This window comes from Strigops habroptila, chromosome 1, assembly GCF_004027225.2.
Source record: "Strigops habroptila isolate Jane chromosome 1, bStrHab1.2.pri, whole genome shotgun sequence".
NCBI classification, from domain to species: Eukaryota; Metazoa; Chordata; class Aves; order Psittaciformes; family Psittacidae; genus Strigops; species Strigops habroptila.
In genome coordinates this window covers 28,779,128-28,797,961 of record NC_044277.2, presented here as the reverse complement: position 1 = coordinate 28,797,961, position 18,834 = coordinate 28,779,128, and the positions used below count along the sequence as shown (strand labels likewise).

The 18,834-nt window shown below is 41.9% G+C and overlaps 2 protein-coding genes across 9 annotated transcripts in view; one reads left to right on the top strand and one right to left on the bottom strand.

The window, feature by feature from the left end:
* The window catches only part of ZFAND1 (zinc finger AN1-type containing 1), a 14,572-nt gene extending 13,161 nt beyond the window's left edge, over positions 1-1,411 (bottom strand). Inside the window, exon 1 of the mRNA XM_030477620.1 lies at positions 726-1,411. Coding sequence (XP_030333480.1) covers positions 726-780 — 55 coding nt within the window. The 5' untranslated portion in view covers positions 781-1,411. The remainder of the gene's footprint in view (positions 1-725) is intronic.
* CHMP4C (charged multivesicular body protein 4C) lies at positions 915-18,834 on the top strand. 8 transcript variants are annotated; one of them, XR_003990289.1, is made up of 8 exons: positions 915-991; positions 6,384-6,533; positions 7,883-7,965; positions 8,789-8,953; positions 9,062-9,239; positions 10,220-10,334; positions 13,271-13,379; positions 15,179-18,834. XR_003990289.1 is itself a non-coding variant. In XM_030477633.1 (5 exons), exons 1-5 carry the CDS (start codon positions 1,632-1,634, stop codon positions 15,241-15,243), a joined length of 663 nt encoding a protein of 220 aa, XP_030333493.1. In that variant the 5' UTR covers positions 1,354-1,631; the 3' UTR covers positions 15,244-18,834. The 8 variants fall into 8 exon arrangements, 1 of the variants encoding a protein (XP_030333493.1); XR_003990284.1 differs by having other exon boundaries at positions 929-1,827; positions 7,883-7,944; XR_003990292.1 differs by having other exon boundaries at positions 934-1,207.

The window sequence follows — 18,834 nt, the reverse complement described above, 5'->3', positions numbered from 1 at the left end:
CTGCTGGAGTGGTGGACAGTTTACATTTTTATTTGGTGGGTTGCCAACTGGAGGAGATGCTACCCCTTCCAAAAAGCCTAAAATCTCCTCCATTTGACAGTCCTGATGATCCTGCTCCTTCCTCTCTGTCCTTCATATCATACACACTGTCCTTGTGTAATTTAAACTGCACATAGTTCTTAAGTCTCTGCACACATCCCCCACCAATTCCTACAGATAAAATCACACTGCCAATGGCAGCAAATGCCCACCTCCAGGCCATTACTCCAGTTCTCCATCCTTCAGATTTGGTCTTAATGGACCACCATAAAACTGGACTGCAAAGCTCAAGTCCAAAGATCTTGGCCATTTCCTCTATAAGACCGAGTGGTCCCATCACAAAGCTTTCACTAGGAGCTTTTTTGCTGCCTCCTTCTGAACGGTTACATTTCCACTAACATCATTTCCCGAGATCAGCGAAGGCAAGCAAGGGTAAAGAACGGAAAACCAGCGTAACAAGGACTGGCAAAGCAGGGATTCACTGCCAAGTGACACAGCTGAAGCGACAGACCCTGGCAATGCGTCGTGCACGGCTGCAGCAGCTCGGAGGACGCCCCGGAGAGACACCTCGCAGCCCCCCCACCGCCGCTGCCGGCCCCACTGCCCCGGGCCCCGCCCCGCGGCCCGCCCGCGGCCCAGCACGCCCATCAGCGGCCGCCCGCGGGCGCCGCCGCGCCGTCCCTTACCAAGCTGTCTGCAGTCAGCCACCCCGCAGTGCTGCCCCACTTCCAGCTCCGCCATGCTCCCCGCAACCCAAAGCCGGGGAGGGCGGAGCGCGGCCGCTGCCCAGGTCGAGCGCGCGGGGGCCGCCGGGCCGCGGAACGTGCTGCGGGGCGGGCCGAGGCTGCGGTGCAATGTGTTCCCCGCCCCGGGGCGGGGCCTGCGGGGGGCTGTGAGGGTGTGTGTCTGAGACCAGCCAGCAGGCCGCGCCGCTCCGCTGCGGAGTTGGCAGGTCAGTCATGGGAGTGGCTACCTTGCCGGGCTTACGGGAACCTGCGTCGGCGTAACCGACACCTCAGGCTTCCCGTGCGCCCAGAGCCGCGGCGGCGGTGCCCTTCGTGCGTCAGGAAAAGCACTTGGTGTGTTTTAGTAGCGCCAGGCCCCCGAGCAGGGCCCGTGTCCAGAGGCAGCGGCGAGGGGAACACGGCTTTCTGCGCTCCTGTCACTGGTTAGTGCCGCTTCAGTGTCACTGCAGCCACGCCGCCCGTGTCACCAGCCCCGCGCTGCCCCGGCAGTCCCCTCACAGTGCTCTTCTCTGCGGCTCGGCAGTGAGAGAAGATGGGGGCAGCACAAGCTGAGCGCGGGCACACTGCCCAGCCCCGCCTGGGCCGCTGCGGGCAGCTCCGCGGAGCTCGCTCGCCTCTCCCGCCGCTCGCCACAGCGCGGCCGGCAGCGGCAGTTTGGTCTCTGCGGAGCCGCCCCTGGGCGGGCAGCTCAGGGTGGGGCCGGGCCGGGCCCGCCCCGCCGCCAGGTGCGGTGCCACCGCCCGCGGGCCCAGGAAGTGCCGTCACGGCCGGGGCCGGGCGGGGAGGTTACTGCGGCCCGGGCTGGCCAAAGCCTTCGGTGGCGGGTGCCGAGCAGGGGCTGCCGCCATGAGCAAGATTTCCAAGTTCTTTAAGGGAGGCGGCTCGTCCGCCTCCAAGGGCCGCCGGGGGCCCTCCCCGCAGGAGGCGCTGGCCCGGCTGCGGGAGACGGAGGAGATGCTCAGCAAGAAGCAGGTGTACCTGGAGACGAGGATCGAGCGGGAGCTGGCGCTGGCCCGGCAGCACGGCACCAAGAACAAGCGAGGTGAGTCCCGGTGGCCGGGGCCGACCGGGCCCGCCGCCGGGTGGCTTGCGAGGCTTTAAATACCAAGGTTCAAACGCCTCTAGGTCCTGGGCTCTGCTACTAGGAGGGGGTGTCGCGGAGGCCGTTGCTGGTTGTACTCTGCAGGTATGCAGCGCGTTTGGTGGTTCAGCGGTGGGCTCAGAGCAAGCATTGCCATGATGCATGTGCGCTGGGACGCGACGATTGCTTTCAGTCTTGGGCATCTCTTGGTGTTTAAGGCGTTGTGGATTCACTGTGGTGGGATGATAAGAGGGTGCTTTGTTCTTCACTAATTTACTGTCTGTGGTTCCCTGTGTCATAGTTTTCGTTTGTGCTTAGCAACACAGTCGATGCAGGCATCAGCTGGATACATGCTGTGTGAAGTACTTCAATGTGGGAAGGGGATCACAGCTTGGGTCTTGAGCATTGGTTGTGCAGATAGTAAAGAAGCTGAAACATGTGAGGATCTTCAGAATATTCATGGATGAAACCAGTTTATATTCACTATGAGAGTTGGAGAATATACTGTTGGCAACTGAGGAACAAAGTGATTCAGTGATTTGCCTCAAATCACATAGGAAGTACATGATACCACTAAAAAATGAATGATAGTTCAGAGTATTTGTGACTACTGGTCTGGGCTGCTGTTAGCTATAGAGGAGAGGATACTAAGGGATAATAAGGTTTGGATCCTGCTTATACTGATGTTGGTATCTCTGGAAAGGAAATAATGGTAGCCAATGTCTTGGGGATATGCAGGCCTTTGAGAAACAAGTTAATTACTTCCTAAAGTCACCTGGAGTCCTGCTTGTCTACTCTGAGCTTTATTTTTCTATACATCAAAACAGGAGGAAAACATTTTGAATTAACAATTTGTGGCATAGATGAAAGAGAGTAGCTCTTTCATCTGCTCTTTCTGTTGCTTGATACTTTAACAAATGAATGTGGTGTAACTTAGAACTTGGGAAGACTTGCATGTTAAAGGTGTTTTGGTTAGGCCTTTAATGGGCTAACCATATACTTGTAATAATTTAGCATTTAATAATTATTAGCAAAAGGCAGATTAACTAAACTAACTTTTAGTTAGAAGGGATCTAAAAGCATGAGTCAAGATGGGACAGATCTGAAGGCACAGTCAGTCAGAGGGAGTAAAGCCAGTTCAGCAGCATAACTGAGCTTGCTGCTCTGCAGCACAGTAGCTGTCAGGGCTGTCCCAGTCCCACACTTTCTACTCCCCTGGCTTCAGTTGGAGTGTCTCTTGTCCCTTTGTGCAGGTACTGGCGCCTGTGTGTAGATGCAGTGAGCTAGTTCAGGAAGGTGATCCAGCTGCGAACTAATTTGCTGTGGGACAAAGTGACAAGATAGCTCCCAGGACTGGGTTCATTGTGCACATGCCTGGGCAGCAGGGTGGATGCAAGAAAACAGGGTAGCTCCTGTGACTGTAACAATTCCTGTTTAGATCCAGACACACTGCTGTGGAATGTTATTCCAAGCCTGGACTTTAAGCTGTCATAGTTGTAGGAAGAAGAAATGCTCCCTGCCTCTCCTTGGCAGAGCTCCCTGAAGGGTGTGTTTCAGAAAGCTGGATGCAGCTGTATAGTGTTGTGGGGTTTTGTGGCTGGGTTATTGTTGTACCCAGGGTAGGTTGGGTTCCATTTACCTGTTTGATTTGGCAGCTGCACAAGTGCTCGGCTACCTGTGAAGGAAAGGGTGGTGCACAGGCAGGAATGAGTACTTGTTGAGAGAAGGTGGATCTGTTTCTCCTTTAACTTGGCTGGTTGATGCTGGTTTCAGGTGTTTATTGGCCTTGTGCTTCAGGTGTGCACTGTTTGACATATGAAGCTTTTCTCCCAGATCTTTGTGTCTGCTGCTGTGCTCAGTATGGAATTCCCCTAGTTCTTTACCTATGCGATTGTTTGTGGAGTCATGCTGCAAACTGGATTGTTGAGCTGATCATGGTTAAAAATAACTCCCTTTTATCTCGTCGTTTGCTCAGGACTGGACAACTAAGGACAGTAAAGAGACAGGAGCAGGGCAAGAAGTGCAGAGTGGGATTTTTTTCATGCCAAAAATGGTTCAAAAGACAAAATGGGATAGTGTAAATACAGTCAGAGGAGAAACAAGAGAAATTAACCTTGATGTGCTGAAGTGCTTGAATTTAGTAGGCTAGTGAATGAACTTAAATCCCTAATAATACCTCTTCATTTGATATGTCAGTTGCTTTACAGTTAATTGCTGTTGATTTACACGTGACAGTGTGTTAGCTGGTATACTGTACTATGTAGTTCAAAGGAAATCTGTGCTAACCAGCATCTATTGTAGCATTATGTAAACATACACACAAATGAGAGAATAAAAGTTTGAATCTATGTTGCTGTGTTAAAATGAATCTTTCAAAGGGACCTTGCAAGTAATTTTGAATGTTGATTTTTGTTAATTGCATCTGTGGAGAAGCTTATGGAAACCAAAATGGAACTGTCCAAGACTGGAGCCAGATGCACCTAGGTATAGAAAATGCACCAAATTAGCATGATCTCATTTGATTTTTAAGCATGTGAGTCTGAGTCAGTTGTACTGTCACAGGAGAGAGCAGATTCAAGCACCAGCAATTTTTCATGAGTTCATATGATTCTTGAATGGGTTCACGTGACATCAGTAGGCTTAACTTGATTTAAAAGCTGTAACATGTTAGCTATGCAAATAGATGTGAAACATCATTTAAATATTTTTGGCTTCTCTTTTATGAAGTGAGTAGCTCTGCAGTTCCTGTTGTGATACATCTCCAGCATTCCCCATTAATATCTTATTGTAGCCAGGCCACTTAAGGGTTTTCAAAACATGTATGTGTGTTGGAATTCCCTCTGCAGAGGTTATGTCATGATAAGCAATGTTTCTTTTCACAGTTACCACTGCCTTTTAATCTCTTCTCTATTCCAGATCCAAAGTCATGAGTTTTTTTGATATCTCTTGCTGTACTTTTTTGAGTATCTCAGTTTCAGCCAGTGCACAGCTGCCAACTCCACCTACAAATTGGTTTTTCATCTTCATAGTTTTGAAGATCATACAGGAAAATTTAAAGGACAGAAAGTGATGCTGAGTATTTGAGAACTCTGTTTAAAAGGAAATACATTTCCTGAAGTGCGCCTGTGCCCAAGAAAATAACATACACGTCACTGGGTGGTGCTTCAGCCTGGAATCTTTCACAGAACCTAAAAAAAAAATGGCTAAATGAGAAGAATAAAGTTAAAAGCAGCCATCCAGAGTAGGATTAAATCTGTAACCATGAAGAGCCACATAGTGCCACTGGCGACAAAAACAATATAGAAAGTTGGAGTAACAGGTAGGCTTTTACAAGTAGATGTAGCTAAATATGTTGTGTGGTACATTTGGACAGGGCTTATGTAGCCATGTAACATTCCTTTTCAGTGAGGTAGCTATAACCAGAAGGCTGTTGAAAGCAGACAACAGTATAGTAGTTGCATATTAACACAGACAGGGCCATTATGCCTATGGCAGGGTGCATGACTGGCTGGGGCTGAGGGTGTCTGGCAGAGAGATAGGAGGAAGCCCTTAGTGTGTCTTTGTTCTGTGAATTACAGCTATTGTTCTCTGATCTTCATGATCACATTTCAAGTGTCTTGCCGTGAACTGGAGTGGTTATAACAAGTCAAATGCATTATTGTTCTTGAATTAGCCCCCCAGTTGTAACTGTATGTGGCTCAAGGTTTTAGGGGTTATGAATGCTGATAATGAGCTTACTTAGGGTGGTATGATTTTTTTTTTATGGCCTCATCAGCACTTCTTTTGGTTGTCTGTGGTGTAAGGGAGCTCAGACGTTGTAATCCTTGTAGGAATGAAGTTGAGGTCTGTGAACTGTATCTGAGAATGAGATCCAGTATTTTCACAGTGGTGTTGTATTTCCTGAAGAAACACTCTTCTCCTTCTTCACCAGTTCCTCCCTGGGAATTTTAATGGTTAAAAGACAATGCTTTTATTTGTACTTCAAAAGATGAAATCATCTGTAGTTCCTACACTGATGAGTGTTGGTGGTGGGCTTGACAGGTAAAGGTGTTGATATCACTGTACTGTCTCTTTTCATTCTGATCTGTCATGAAACCATGAGGAGAGTGCCACAAATCTTTCTCTGTCACTAATTTTGTTCTTTCCTTTAGAAATCTGGATATTAAATGTGTTCAGGATTACTGTTGCCCAGCTGGCCATTTCTGCATCCTTAATGAAGCACAGTAGTGATATTGGAAAAGAGTCCTTCTGTATGTTAATAACAGTAGTTCTTTAATATGCATACTTAAACTGACATATTAGTCTACTGGTGTTCCACCCCTTATGTTGGAAATAAAACCTCAGATTAAAAGCAGTGTTTCCTAGTCTATGAGCTGTATCCTGCTTGCTGGAAATATGCTAAAGCCTAGCTAAGTGCCTATTTAATTTTGAAATGCAGGAGTTGAATTGGCTTCTTTGGAGCACAACAGAGACAGCTGTGCTCCAAAAAAGTATGAGATGTTTTTTTTTCCCTACAGGAGAAGACCTCCACCTCTTTCTGGTATTAGATAGACTTGCTTCCTCAGACTCTACCCCTATTTAGACTCTTCCTCCCTGGGCTGTCTCCCTTTGAAATCTTTGGAATGGGCTACGCTCTTTTTCAGTGCCATTCTTAGACCTTCATTGAAGTAAGTTTATGTTCTCTGCTCCGTTTCTTTATATTTTGATACATATGTTCTTCTTCAGTTTGGTTATTATACTGCAGTACCATTTACGTGAAGCATTTCAACCTTCTTGTAAGAGTTGCACGCAAATTTTAAAATGCTTGTATGTGCAGTAGAAAAGCACTTAAAGTTCATGATAATCTGTAAACCAGAAAAGTAGATTTCAAATAAGAAGGAAATTCTCTTAGCTATAGAAGCTATTTTAACAAAACTGCACAATGACGGGCAGTCATTTAATATAAATGAGAAAAATCATATAGTGTGGTGTGGGAATTTATTACGCCTTGGTAAGGAAGGAATATGAATTGATTTCCTGTGAAGTGCTTTGTTCTGTAAGTCGCTGGTAAAACTAAAGAGAATTAATAAAGATGATATGTTGCACTACAGTAATTAGGAAAAGCTGTTTATGAATAGGTGAAGTCACACAGTTTAGCTTCTTCCATGGTTTCTTAGTTTGGGTGTGGTTTAATTAAGTGTTAATACAGGAACCTTCAGGATTTTCAAAACAACTTCTTTGTGTGTAACTGAGGAAAACCATTTTGTCCCTGAGCAGTCACTAATAACAGAACCATTACGGAGTCTCATTTCTGAAAAACGACTGGAAATACTGCCCTGTAGTAGCTACTTGCACCAATGGAAGCCTTTCTGCACTAGCTAGTTAGTGTTCCTTAGTCCACAGCGCTTTGAAGCCCTCCCTGGCACAGCCAGTGTTATGCACAGTTTTAGACTATTAAATTTACCTGGAATCTCTGGTTTCCTAACCTAAGAATACAGGATCAAATTTTGATTCAACTGAAGCTAAGGAAGGAAGTGGTTGGTGTCCTAATGCTAACAATAATAAGCGTAAATAAGTAGGGAAATGATAAGTATGTAAAAAGAATATTTGGGATTAAATCCAACTGATGTATTTTCGAATTGCCAATGAGAATTTTACAATTCTCACATTTGCAGTTTACATGACATCACCTGGTGTTCATGCTTTCAGAGTATGTATGATCTTTGGACCATCCTCCAAAACCTGGGAAAATCCTGAATTTTGAATACTGTGATTAATCTGTTGTGATTGGGGTTTGCTGTCCTGAAACATTTTACTGCAGGTGCTAGAATCATTGAATGGCTTGGGTTGGAAGATCATCTTAAAGATCATCTCGTTCCAGCCCCCCTGACATAGGCAGGGACACCTTCCATTAAACCAGGTTGGTCTTAGCCTGTGTGAATGCTTGTTCTCGCATAGCTAACAATGAGCAATCTTGACCATGTTGATTCAGGCATTTGTCAACAAAGCACTAGATTTTTTTTTTTTTTTTTTTTAGTGTATCGTTGCACGCCATAAATCTATGCCTGCTCTTGGAGGGATCCTGACTTCATTTGAAAAGTTGTGTACCCCAATGTCAAGGTTCAGTATTATTGCATGTGGGCAATTAGTCAAATAGGAAAGCAACAGTAATTACTGCTGTTGGTTGAGTTTGGGGGGCTGCAGTGCTGCTGTTGCTTGCTGGCTGTGAACCTGATTTAAAAATTGAATGTAAGAGAAAAGGGAAAGGACATGGCTATTAATAGTGTTGAAAAAGCTATGGGTTACCTCAGCCTCTTGGTTTTGTTTGTTTGTTTTCTTGCCTGGCACATGTGTAGGTTGGAAAGGACTGTGGTCAGGAAATGCTTGTGGCAGGATTATATGTGTTCCACACTCAGAGGCCAAGAAAAATTTCTTTTCTCCTGCTTGTCACATGCATTCATTCTGTTAATGATTTACTCTGGGCAAAGTACGCTGCTCATAATTTAGCAAATATAAAAGACTAATCTCGGCGATTTACAAAGTTAGTGGGGAGTAGCTGGACTTGACCATGGCCGTGTCTACAAAGTTCTATACGTTTTCAAGTTCTAAGGTTTAAAGATATTGCTCGTAAGTGATTATAAAGAAATAGATGCGGCTGAAAGCCAGAGGAATATGAGTCTTCATCTGATCTAACGACCTGCTTGGTTAGGCCGTTTGGGTTTTCCATTGCATCTGGCAGTTTCTGCTGCTGAGACAAAGTTTAGAAAGCAGCACTGATGGAGGTGTGGTTATCATGACAGATCTTCTTACACTGTCTCCCTTAGTTTTTACTTATTTTTTGCAACCTCTTCTTTTCTTTCTTTCCCCTGTTTCCTCCTTTCTGACTTCTCTCTGACATTTTTCTTTTTCCTCCCCATCTTCCCTGCTTTGCCTGTGTGCACAGGATGGAGTTCACAATCTCCCGCAGTGGAGGAAGAAGATGCTCTTCCCTGTGGTGTTCAAAGGAGTTAATCTAAAAGAGGCTTCCCAGCATGTTCATGCAACAGCATGTTGGTGATAAACAGGCTGCTGATCTGGTGTGGTCAAAGTTTGTCTCCCTACTAGTAAGGTAGGAGGGTGAGAATTATAAATTCTGCAGGTTGGCTTGGTGCTGAATTACTTGCCCTTGCATTTTGCTATAAAAATACACAGCGTACTTTACCTCTTCCCATTCCAGCTGCCTTACAAGCACTGAAGAGAAAAAAGAGATATGAGAAACAGTTGAGTCAAATTGATGGGACACTTTCAACCATTGAGTTCCAGAGAGAGGCACTGGAGAATTCCCACACCAACACAGAAGTGCTCAAGAATATGGGCTATGCTGCACAAGCTATGAAAAAAGTACATGAAAATATGTAAGTGCTAATAGCTTTCAAGTTGAGCTTACTAACCACTTTCAAGCTATTTCATCACTGAAGAATATTTTATCAAGTCAGACTGTTTTGACTTAATTTTTGGTTCAGGCATTTAATGTCAGGAATGCTATTGATGCTGTGGTGTTATATTTGGCAGAAAAATGTCTTTTCTTAACAGCTAGTCTCGAAGGAAGCTCACTTAACCAGAGAGGTCCATGTGGTACCTGGTGGGGTTTTTTTGTTTGGTTTTTTTTTTTGAGTCTGCTTTGGCAGTGGAGACTGGCCTCTGCCCTTGGTTTTTCCAGAAGAAAACTTAGTTGAAGAAACTAAGTGGACATTTTTCCTCAAAGTCCATAAGCTGGACTGTGTGATTCAAAGTAGTGATTAGACCTGAATAAAGGAGAGGGATGTTGGTTTTTTGGTTTTTTTTTTTTTTGTCTGTGTAGTACTTTTATATGTCCTATGTTGTTTCATGAGCTGTTTTCCTGCCTGAATAAACACTTAAATGAGAAAGGTTGTTCTGGGAGAAGTAAACAGGAACTGAAACAATAATGAAGTTAACAATAGGGGGAAGATGTAAAATGGAGTATAGTCCTGTTAAGTTCCCTCCAGTTTAACATCAAAAAAGATCCATCTGTAAAGATGCTGACTTTGGGAAAGAGATGGGATCTGCCCGGAGGATTTGACTCTTGGCTGGCAGAGGTCTGAGAAGCACAGAGAGGGAGAGAGACACAAACTGCTGCAATTAGACTATTTTTACAATCTCTAAGTGGAAGAAATTTGACTGGCTGAAACACACAGAAGCTTGCCAGGAAACATTAAGGTGTAGGTGAGCAAAATTATTCCCTGTGAATCCTGCTGTTTATATGCAGCCATGGCATAAAAACAAAATAAAGTCTGTTGAAATTTTTCTAAGTCTCTTTTTGTAGGATTTGAATGATGAAGTATCTTTTAAAAATGTTTCTGTGTTATCTTGCCAGGGACTTGAACAAAATTGATGATTTGATGCAAGATATCACTGAACAGCAAGATGTTGCGCAGGAAATTTCAGATGCAATCTCAAACCGAGCTGGCTTCCGTGATGAGTTTGATGAGGTTAGTGCTTCAGGCCTGCGAGTTTTAGCTGTTAAATGACTCCATAGTTGTTTTGTTGTTGTCTGGTGGCTTGTTCTGTTGGTTTGTTTCCCAAAAGGTGTTGGTGTGAAATTCCTTGGTTCTAGCTTACCTCATCTAGGATGTTTTCCTACTTCTCATATATATATGTGTGTGTCTAAAAATATATACACATATCTATTTATAAATATATGTAACTATGTAGTAAAAAATATGCAAAATATTAGAATACTTCTATTTGTATATAAATTTTAAGAAAGGCAACTTTAACTGCACTCCTGTAGTTATTCTCATTTATACCATGGGAGGAGGAGGTCACTAAAACATGTAATTTGTACTGCTACAAGTGGAAACTGAAACATATAATTTTGTGTGCTCCAAATAGACATCCGTTTGACTAAGTGCATATTCGTATGCCATGAACAGGCAGCTGTTCACAATTCTGAAAATTTGGACCAGGTTTTTAAGGTAATTTTTGGTGCTTGGAGATGCAGGTGCTTTCCGTGTTTTCCAGATTTTCCGCAGAAGTAGATCCATTAGGTTGACTGGGGGGGAAGGGAGGTTTCGTTCAGCAGTTATAATTTGTTGAGAACAGTAATGATTCTTTGTATTTTATTCCCATTATCTGCTTTCCTATTTTTCCATTTTGAATGTAAATAGACTTTTCAAGAAACATTTAATCATTACTGGCACAAGGAATGGGATTTGACCTGTATAAAATGGGTTTCAAATTACTGGAAAAACACTTCCATCCCGAACAGCTATACAGTATAATTTACATTTCATCATTGCTTAAGTTTTAAGAGTCTAGACTTGGTAAACATGTTGTAGATTGACCTGGAAGTTCCTAAGAGATACTAGTCTAAGTTGATGGGCACATTTCCTGTTCTGGAAGACTAAGCCATTGCCACATGGGGCATCATTTTATCCGCACATGCTTTTGTATTGGGTCTAATGCATGTAGCACTTGTCCAGGAACTGGGAAATTTGGTCTGCAGGACACTTCAGTTTGAGAACAGTGGAATCAGTGACTTAATTGCTGGGTTATGAGGTGATTTGTGTTGGAGGATGACATATAATTTTGGTTTTTTGGGAGGACATTTTGACCACACGTGGATTTCCTCTTCATATGTGTGCCATGGGTGTAAGGAGATCATGGAAGCATGTAATTTCTACTGCTCCAGACAGATGCAGAAACTTAAGGGTTATTTCTCCTTGGATTGACCCAGTGTATGCCATGAAGAATGCAAAAAAACTGTCCTACCTGACTAGGATGCTGACTGGGAGAGGTGATCCTTTCCTGGAGGCCTGCTTCTGATGTGAAATACACATATTCCAGTGGACAAAGCCTGGAACCTGAGAATTCACATGGTATCTTCCCCCTGCTCTCTTTTTGGCCTAGGTTCAAGAGGGGAGAGGAGATTTTTTATAGCTATTGCGATATTCCACAGCCTAGTTGTAAAGCAGTTCCTTTAAATCCATGCTTGAGGATGAGAATAACTTGTCTCCCACTTCGAGAGCAAATATTCTAGCCACTACATTATTTATTCTGTTAAAGTTGTAGGAGTCATGATCATGGTTTTCTTTTCTTTTTTTTAAAGAGAGCCTGTTGTGGCTGATACTACCTCTAAATTGTTTACGTGTTCAGCAGAGGTTGGTAAGGACTAATTTGGTATTGGAGGGTGTTAGATGACCATCCAGAGATCTTCAGAAATACCTGTTTCCATTGACCTTACAACAACTTGGACACTAACTTTTTAAAGAAACTTTTATTTACAGCACTGCCTGGAGCACTTAAAAGTATAGACACATTTGCACTTCAGCTAAATGCCTAAGTCAGACATGGGGCCCCAAATGTGAACATTTCATTGAGAGGTCAGCTGTCAATTGAACATCATTGGCTAAAGACCCAATGCTGAAATTTATAGATGGTACCCTAGCATTTGCACTATGAACTAGGTCAGGTAGGCAAACTAGCCTTTCTTTGGCCTTAAGGTATAAAACCATGAGAAAGTAAGTTTGAGAAGGCCTGTAGTGACTATGTGGTTATTATTTTTACTTCCACATTGGTGATAAATTAGGTATAAAAGGATAGGCAAAGCCCATTTCAATACCTATTAGATCTCACTTTGCTACAGCCACTTTTTCCCCAGCCACTTTTGCCCAGTGTTTCTTTTTAAACTATTTTATCAAAGTGGCAAAGGTCCGTTTCTCTACAAATATGTAATATTTAGTTTCCTTTCTTTGAGAAAGTCCAGCCAACAAATAGGCTTTTTTAAAAAAGTGTATAGCCTTTTTTATTTTTAATATTATACAAATGGATTAGATCATCTGTCCAAATCAGCTTCTGCAGCTAAAAGTGCAAGCGTGTTACGTGCTTCAAGAATGAGTAACAGGACCCAGAAGGACAGCTCTGATTCTAGTGCTCCTTTGAAATCGTATATAATCCTGGACTTGTGTGATAGGGTTGAAGCATAATGTTTGATGTCAGCCTACTGTATAACCAGCGGAAACTGTTTGCTTTTAAAATGGAAGAAATTGCACATTAAAATTAGAACCTGTTAAAGACTAGAGTCTCCAGGTTGGGAGCAAACCTGAGGATGGCATGGGGCTTTTTTTCCCCGTGTTTGCCTGTTTGATAAGTACTACACTGCCGTCAGTTTTCTTTCTAATTTCATTCCTTGTCCTGCTTCTAACTTCCATTATTATTCTTTCAACTTTCACTTAAGGTTTATTGTTATCGCCCACATTTAGTAAAAATCATACTTGTGATATGCTGTTTTTTCATATTTATTTTCAGGTGTAAACTGGGTTTTTTTGTTTCAGTAGTGCTTTGCTTTTATGGTGGTTAAATGTGCCCTTGCCTGAGATCACTGTCAAGACAGTGAAACTGAAAATAATGTTTTCCTTGAATTTAGGATGAGTTGATGGCAGAATTAGAAGAACTGGAGCAAGAAGAATTGAACAAGAGAATGAGAGATGTCAGGTTGCCAAGTGTTCCATCCACATCGCTGCCTTCTCGCCCTGGTAACTGCCTGCTTGCCATTTTACATTTCTCATGATTAAGCCATGATGTGAGAAGGAGAGGAAGAGAGCATTTCAAATATATAGTTAACTCTGGTTTAACTTTTAAAGTATTATAGATTCCTTTTCCTATTTTTGTATCTGTTTATCAGAAAAAGCAGAATGGAGTTCTGCTTTCCTGTATGAAAGCATTTAGCACAAATTCTCTGTAGATCTGGGGAGACAAACTTGGAGAACTTGACCTTGGGCACGTACTGCTGCATCTCCTGAAATGGAGTGAGATTGGATGATGGGAATAATTTTTTCTTTTTTTTTTTTTTTTTGGCAATTACGTCCTTAGTCTTTTTAAACTGGAGTCTGACCTAGATTCAAAGTGTTTGCGTCACAAAGATCCAGCTTTGTAGGGTGGTGCTTTGATATTTACCACTGGTATTTTAATTAGAAATGAAGGAAGCAGCAGGAAGTACGCATTTAAAGAAATATTGGCATTCCTTTGCTTGCTTTCTACAGAACAGACTTATTCCTGGTGTTAAGCAGTAGCCTTATTTTTCTGTAGTTCTCCCCTGTTCATTTTGAATTAAGCCAGAGACAGTTGACTTTTACTACACCTTTCACCATGTCCCTGTTGTCCTCTACCAGCTGAAAGACTTGCTGTGTACTGATGTTAGTAAAACAGTATAAATGTTTGATGATAAGGACAGCACACACATTACACAGGTTGTTTATGGTGCATTCTGCTGCAGAACGGGTTACCTAGACCAGCTCAGAGACTCTTATGTGTGTTTTGGCAGACAGCACTTAAATCCTGAGAAGCAGTTTTAAATGTTCAAACTGGGATTGGGGCCTCATCTGCTGAAGTCAGCTGCAGGACAGCTAGTAAAAAAAAAAAAAAAAGGGATTTAGGAAAACCCAGTGCAAATTGCAGTCTGGATATTTGTGACTTGTTCATACATCCTTTTCCAGATCCAGCTGCTCCAGCTGACATTTTTATTAAACCCAGGCCATCTCTGTGTGCTTCTCACTATTTTAATTTGCTGCTTCATCTGTCTGTATGGCTGCTTCAGGCAAAATTAGCTGGTTACAATTCTATAGTTTAAGGCCTTGCAAAACCAGCTTATCTTTTCTGAAACTCCATGCTTACTGTTACACAGCAATAGCAAAATAAGAATCGTTAATGTTTCTCATTGGAGATACATGTTACCCTCCTAATTTCATAGATGAAGAAACTGAGATGGAGCAAGTCATAGTGATCTTCCCCAGTCGCACCGTGAGTCAGTGACACTTGCAGAGTAGGGACTGGTTAACTGGTGTCACCTGAACAAAGACAGTTCAGGAATTTCTTTCTTCCTTTTATCAAACGGCACCTCTCATTAAAACGGGGTGAGACTGGACCTGCACATGCAGAGCTCTTCAGTGCTATTTGGAAAGGCAGCAGGATGTGCAGCCAACCAGTAATGGGTCACTCGTGCCAGCTCAAGTGAGAGAACTGGCAGCATTCTTGGGGACACTTGCTTTATGTGATAACTCTTAGAGGTTAAATGTATTTTCTGTGGGAGCCTTTCAGTAGGAGTTACATCAGACCTATATTGTTAACCTCAGGGTTATCTTTGAGATAACAGTGGGAGCAAAATAGTTGCATCCCTCACCAGCTTCATTACTGTATTACCTAGGTTTAGCTTGCTACTCAATAAATTAATCTGAGATCTTCAGACTGAGAAGCACTATATAAGTCCTCTTGTTAACAAATAAAATGGTTCTGACTGTTAATTTAGTTGATGGTTATTGTTACTCTCTCTTTGCAGCATCAACCAGGAAGAGAGCAGAGGATGAAGATGAAATGAAGAAGCTTGCTGCCTGGGCTTCATAAGACCATGGTCTTTTTATAACACTGAACATTATACTGCAGATGTACAGAGCTGTAAAGCTGTTTTATAACTACTGATTTAGTGTGGTTTCATTTCATGCAGGCTATATTTTATGGCCAGTCTTGCTAAGAATAGTGTAACTGCCATATTACAAAACTAGTTTAAAAATAAACAAATTAAAAAAATGCAATAGTTGCCAAAACCTCCAAGCATCAAACTTTTTTTCAGCCTTGGCCAGAGATTTGTTTTTAATATCATTTTTTATTGGGTGATGTTGTACTATATCTGGCTGGTTTGTAAAACCTGTGTACCTCACACACACAGCTGGATTCGTTGCTGAAATGCAAAAGTTAAAGTCATTAAGGCCTTATCCTAGAGGGTTATTTGTTTCAGACTATTTGAATATTAGCAAAACAGCTTTATACATGTCCTGACTTGCAAGTTCCTTGGAGCCCAAGAGCTAATAGCCATTCATTTGGACATTGAATTTTAAACAGACTGCCTGGAGCAATTTATGGTGACCTAGATATTAAGAGAAAACTCTTCTGTAGGTTTTTGAAGTGGGATAGGTATTCTTGGTTTAACTTTAGCCACAACATCCCATGTACTTCTATAGGTCAGGTTAAATTGTATTTTGAACTATTTCATACTCAGTTAAAGAACAGTTTTACAGTGATTGGGGAAAATGAAATGTCCAAGTTCTTACAGATCGCTGCTAAACAAAACTGATTTCTGATAACCCCATCAAAAATCCGGAAGAGATTTGACCTTCCTTTGTTCTCCTCTACTGTGTCTTTCTAGGCTGAGTCTTTACTTTGTATGATAATACCCATCTTTAAGGCAATTAGTAACACATTTTTAATTATACAATTTCAAGTAATCTTAATTTCTGAGCATTTAGTTCTTTCCTCTTACTCAATTTCTGAACGGAAATAATACCAGCATGTTGCATTCAAAATGCCTTTTTAACCCTGGTTAAAAGCTGATTCTGGATTAGTTATAAATGACATGTTACTGTCCAACTGACAGCTTTATAGCTTGCGGAACAAATGCCACTCTGAGTGCTAAACTACTACATAGAGAAAATAGAGAAATCACTGTTCTACTACAAAACAAGAATTAAATAGGCTGCTTTATACTAGCGAATTCTATTAAATGAAACTTAAGCTCTATGCTAGTAGTCTGCTGTCAATCACGTGGAAATACTAAAACACTGTGGAGTTCCAAGGGATGTGGGAAGCAGAGTGACATCAGTCTAGGTTTCTTGTTTTCATATTAATTTAAATTTACTGATGACTGAACCACTTCGGGTATAGTGAGAGACTTGGTTTCTGTAGATCCGTTGCGGTGGAAGACTGACCCCTTCTCCTGTGGGCTTTAGGCTATGATGTGCTGGGTGTTCAGCTTCAATAGGCTGCAGTAGGCTTCAGCTTCTTAGATTTTAGGTTAAGCATAAGCTAATGTGTGTTTCTGGACATGGCATGCTGGTGTGCTCAGAACCTTTCAACTTGAGTTCATGGATGAAACCCCACATTTACAAACCCTGTGGAGAGATTCAGTTTTTCAGGACTTTTTTATTCTCTGTACTGGAATTGCTTTTGGTTTGCGTCCATATGAAAGGACACTCAAGCTTTGCCACTTTACTTTGGATGCATTTCCTACTCAGAAAAAAAACAAGTATGATAATTCTGTCCCAAGGTTTGGAGGTACCAGAAAAATTGTTCCTTTCAGCTGAGAGTGGAGAAAACCTGGAACTATGCAGTTTTTAATTTTTCTTTTTTTTCTTTTTTTTTTTTTTTTACAAATAAAGCCACAAAAACCCCAACCTGCCTTAAATTTAAAAATACATTTTGAACTCTCAGTAGGAAATTGAACACTAACAAAATGTTTCTCAGTTTTAATGCTTGCTGATATTCAGAATGAGATGCCAGCTGAGAGCAGGCATATTTAATAAAATAACAAATATTTGGAGTTACTTATAATCCATTTGCTAATCCTTTTGGCTGGAATTCCATCTTCAAGGTATGCAATCTATGCAAGTCTCTGAACTGGGTACAGAAAGTATTAATATACACTGATTGCACCACTGTGTGGGGCTGGCCTTGTGCCTGTGGACACATCTGATATTTCTAAATGTGAGGCCATACCAACATAGTCCTGTGCTTAGCTTGGAAAAGCTGGCGTCTAGCATCTGTTCTTGGCTGCATTAGTAGTTTTCCAATACTTGGCACTTCATGTAGCACTTGGTATATTTAAAGTGCTCTACAACCTAGCCAAAATAGGTTTCTAAGCTTCAGTTTGAAACTAAAGTGATTTTCAGTCTGGCAAATGTGGACCTGCTGTTTTATGTAAGAACTTTCCATGTGAACACCCTGCAAGGGTGAAGAAATCTAGGGAAGGTCTCCTCTTTTGCAGGCTAGCATCTGGCTGCCGACTTCCAGCGATATTTTGGCCAATTGTTGATCCTGAGAAGCTTCAAGTGTCTTCAGCTTATTGATTTCAGACCAGACACTTTAGGAACAAGATTTGTGAAGGGTGAAGAAAACAAACTGGTCATTCAGATGAGCTCCCATAAAAGCTTGTGTGTGGTGGCTGGTGGTTCTGGAGGAGAGAGTCACGTACCAGTTCATAGGCTAGGATATGAGTGGTTGGTGAAGCTATCCTCAGAGATACTGTAGTCAGGTGCACAGACCAAAATACAGTATGGACCTCCAGAACCAGAGTGCTTGTTGACAGGATTGTCTGGGAGGCAGTAAGTGATGGGTTTTCTTCAAAAGCAGAGGGGTTCTAGGGGTTTAATTCAGCTGAGGTGGCGGCTCTCTCCTTCATAAACTCAGATGACGCTATGACAAATGGCTCTTCCTTCTTTGAACATATGTCTGTCTTTGTGCCAAGATGGTATTTGTTTAGTATGTAAGCAGATGAGAGTGAACAGTGACAAAGTGTTGCTGTAAATGTACTCTCTGTTAACTGGAACATATTTTACAAGAGGACTGGCAGCAGATGGTGCACTATAGCTGACTTCCTTTCTTGTTTCTTATTTATTTTGAGAAGGTTTTCTTCTCTGAACAGGCTTGGACATTTTTAATCTCAATATCTTTAAAAGGGGGGAAAATGTACCAATAAAAAGTAAAAAGAAAATATAGATATGCTGTAAATAAGTATTTTGGTGTCATATTTGTGTTATATGATTGTATTAAATTTATTTTCCTATCAGGCAAGACTGTAAGTACTCTCCTTACACTGTCATTAGGATACAGTGCTCTTTAGAGGAGATTAGGATATTATGAAATACTGTTTTAATGTATTAATCTTTCAGCATCAGGTTGGAATTTAGGAATTCTTCAAAGCTGATTTGGTTTAAAAAACCAGCCAAACAATAAAAAAACCCAAACCAGCATATCCTGTGGTGTTTGAGCTACGTTCCTTGACACCGAACAGTTGTTTAGCAAGCAGTTCTTTTATTTTAACATGTCCAAAATACCTACTTCACTTCGCCACCCCCCAATCCACGATCTCTTCATTGCTTCTTAAATGTATGTATTTCACTTTCCAGGCCCTAGTGGAAAGGAAGAATGGACAGGTCTTTTAAA

What these genes read in the sequence shown, in the direction of transcription:
- CHMP4C (XM_030477633.1), top strand. Translation starts at nt 1,632, where the DNA reads ATGAGCAAGATTTCCAAGTTCTTTAAGGGAGGCGGCTCGTCCGCCTCC. An exon ending in AAAAAAGTACATGAAAATAT is followed by an intron (nt 9,240 to 10,219) that starts GTAAGTGCTAAT and finishes TTATCTTGCCAG; the next exon opens with GGACTTGAACAAAATTGATG. An exon ending in TCCGTGATGAGTTTGATGAG is followed by an intron (nt 10,335 to 13,270) that starts GTTAGTGCTTCA and finishes CCTTGAATTTAG; the next exon opens with GATGAGTTGATGGCAGAATT.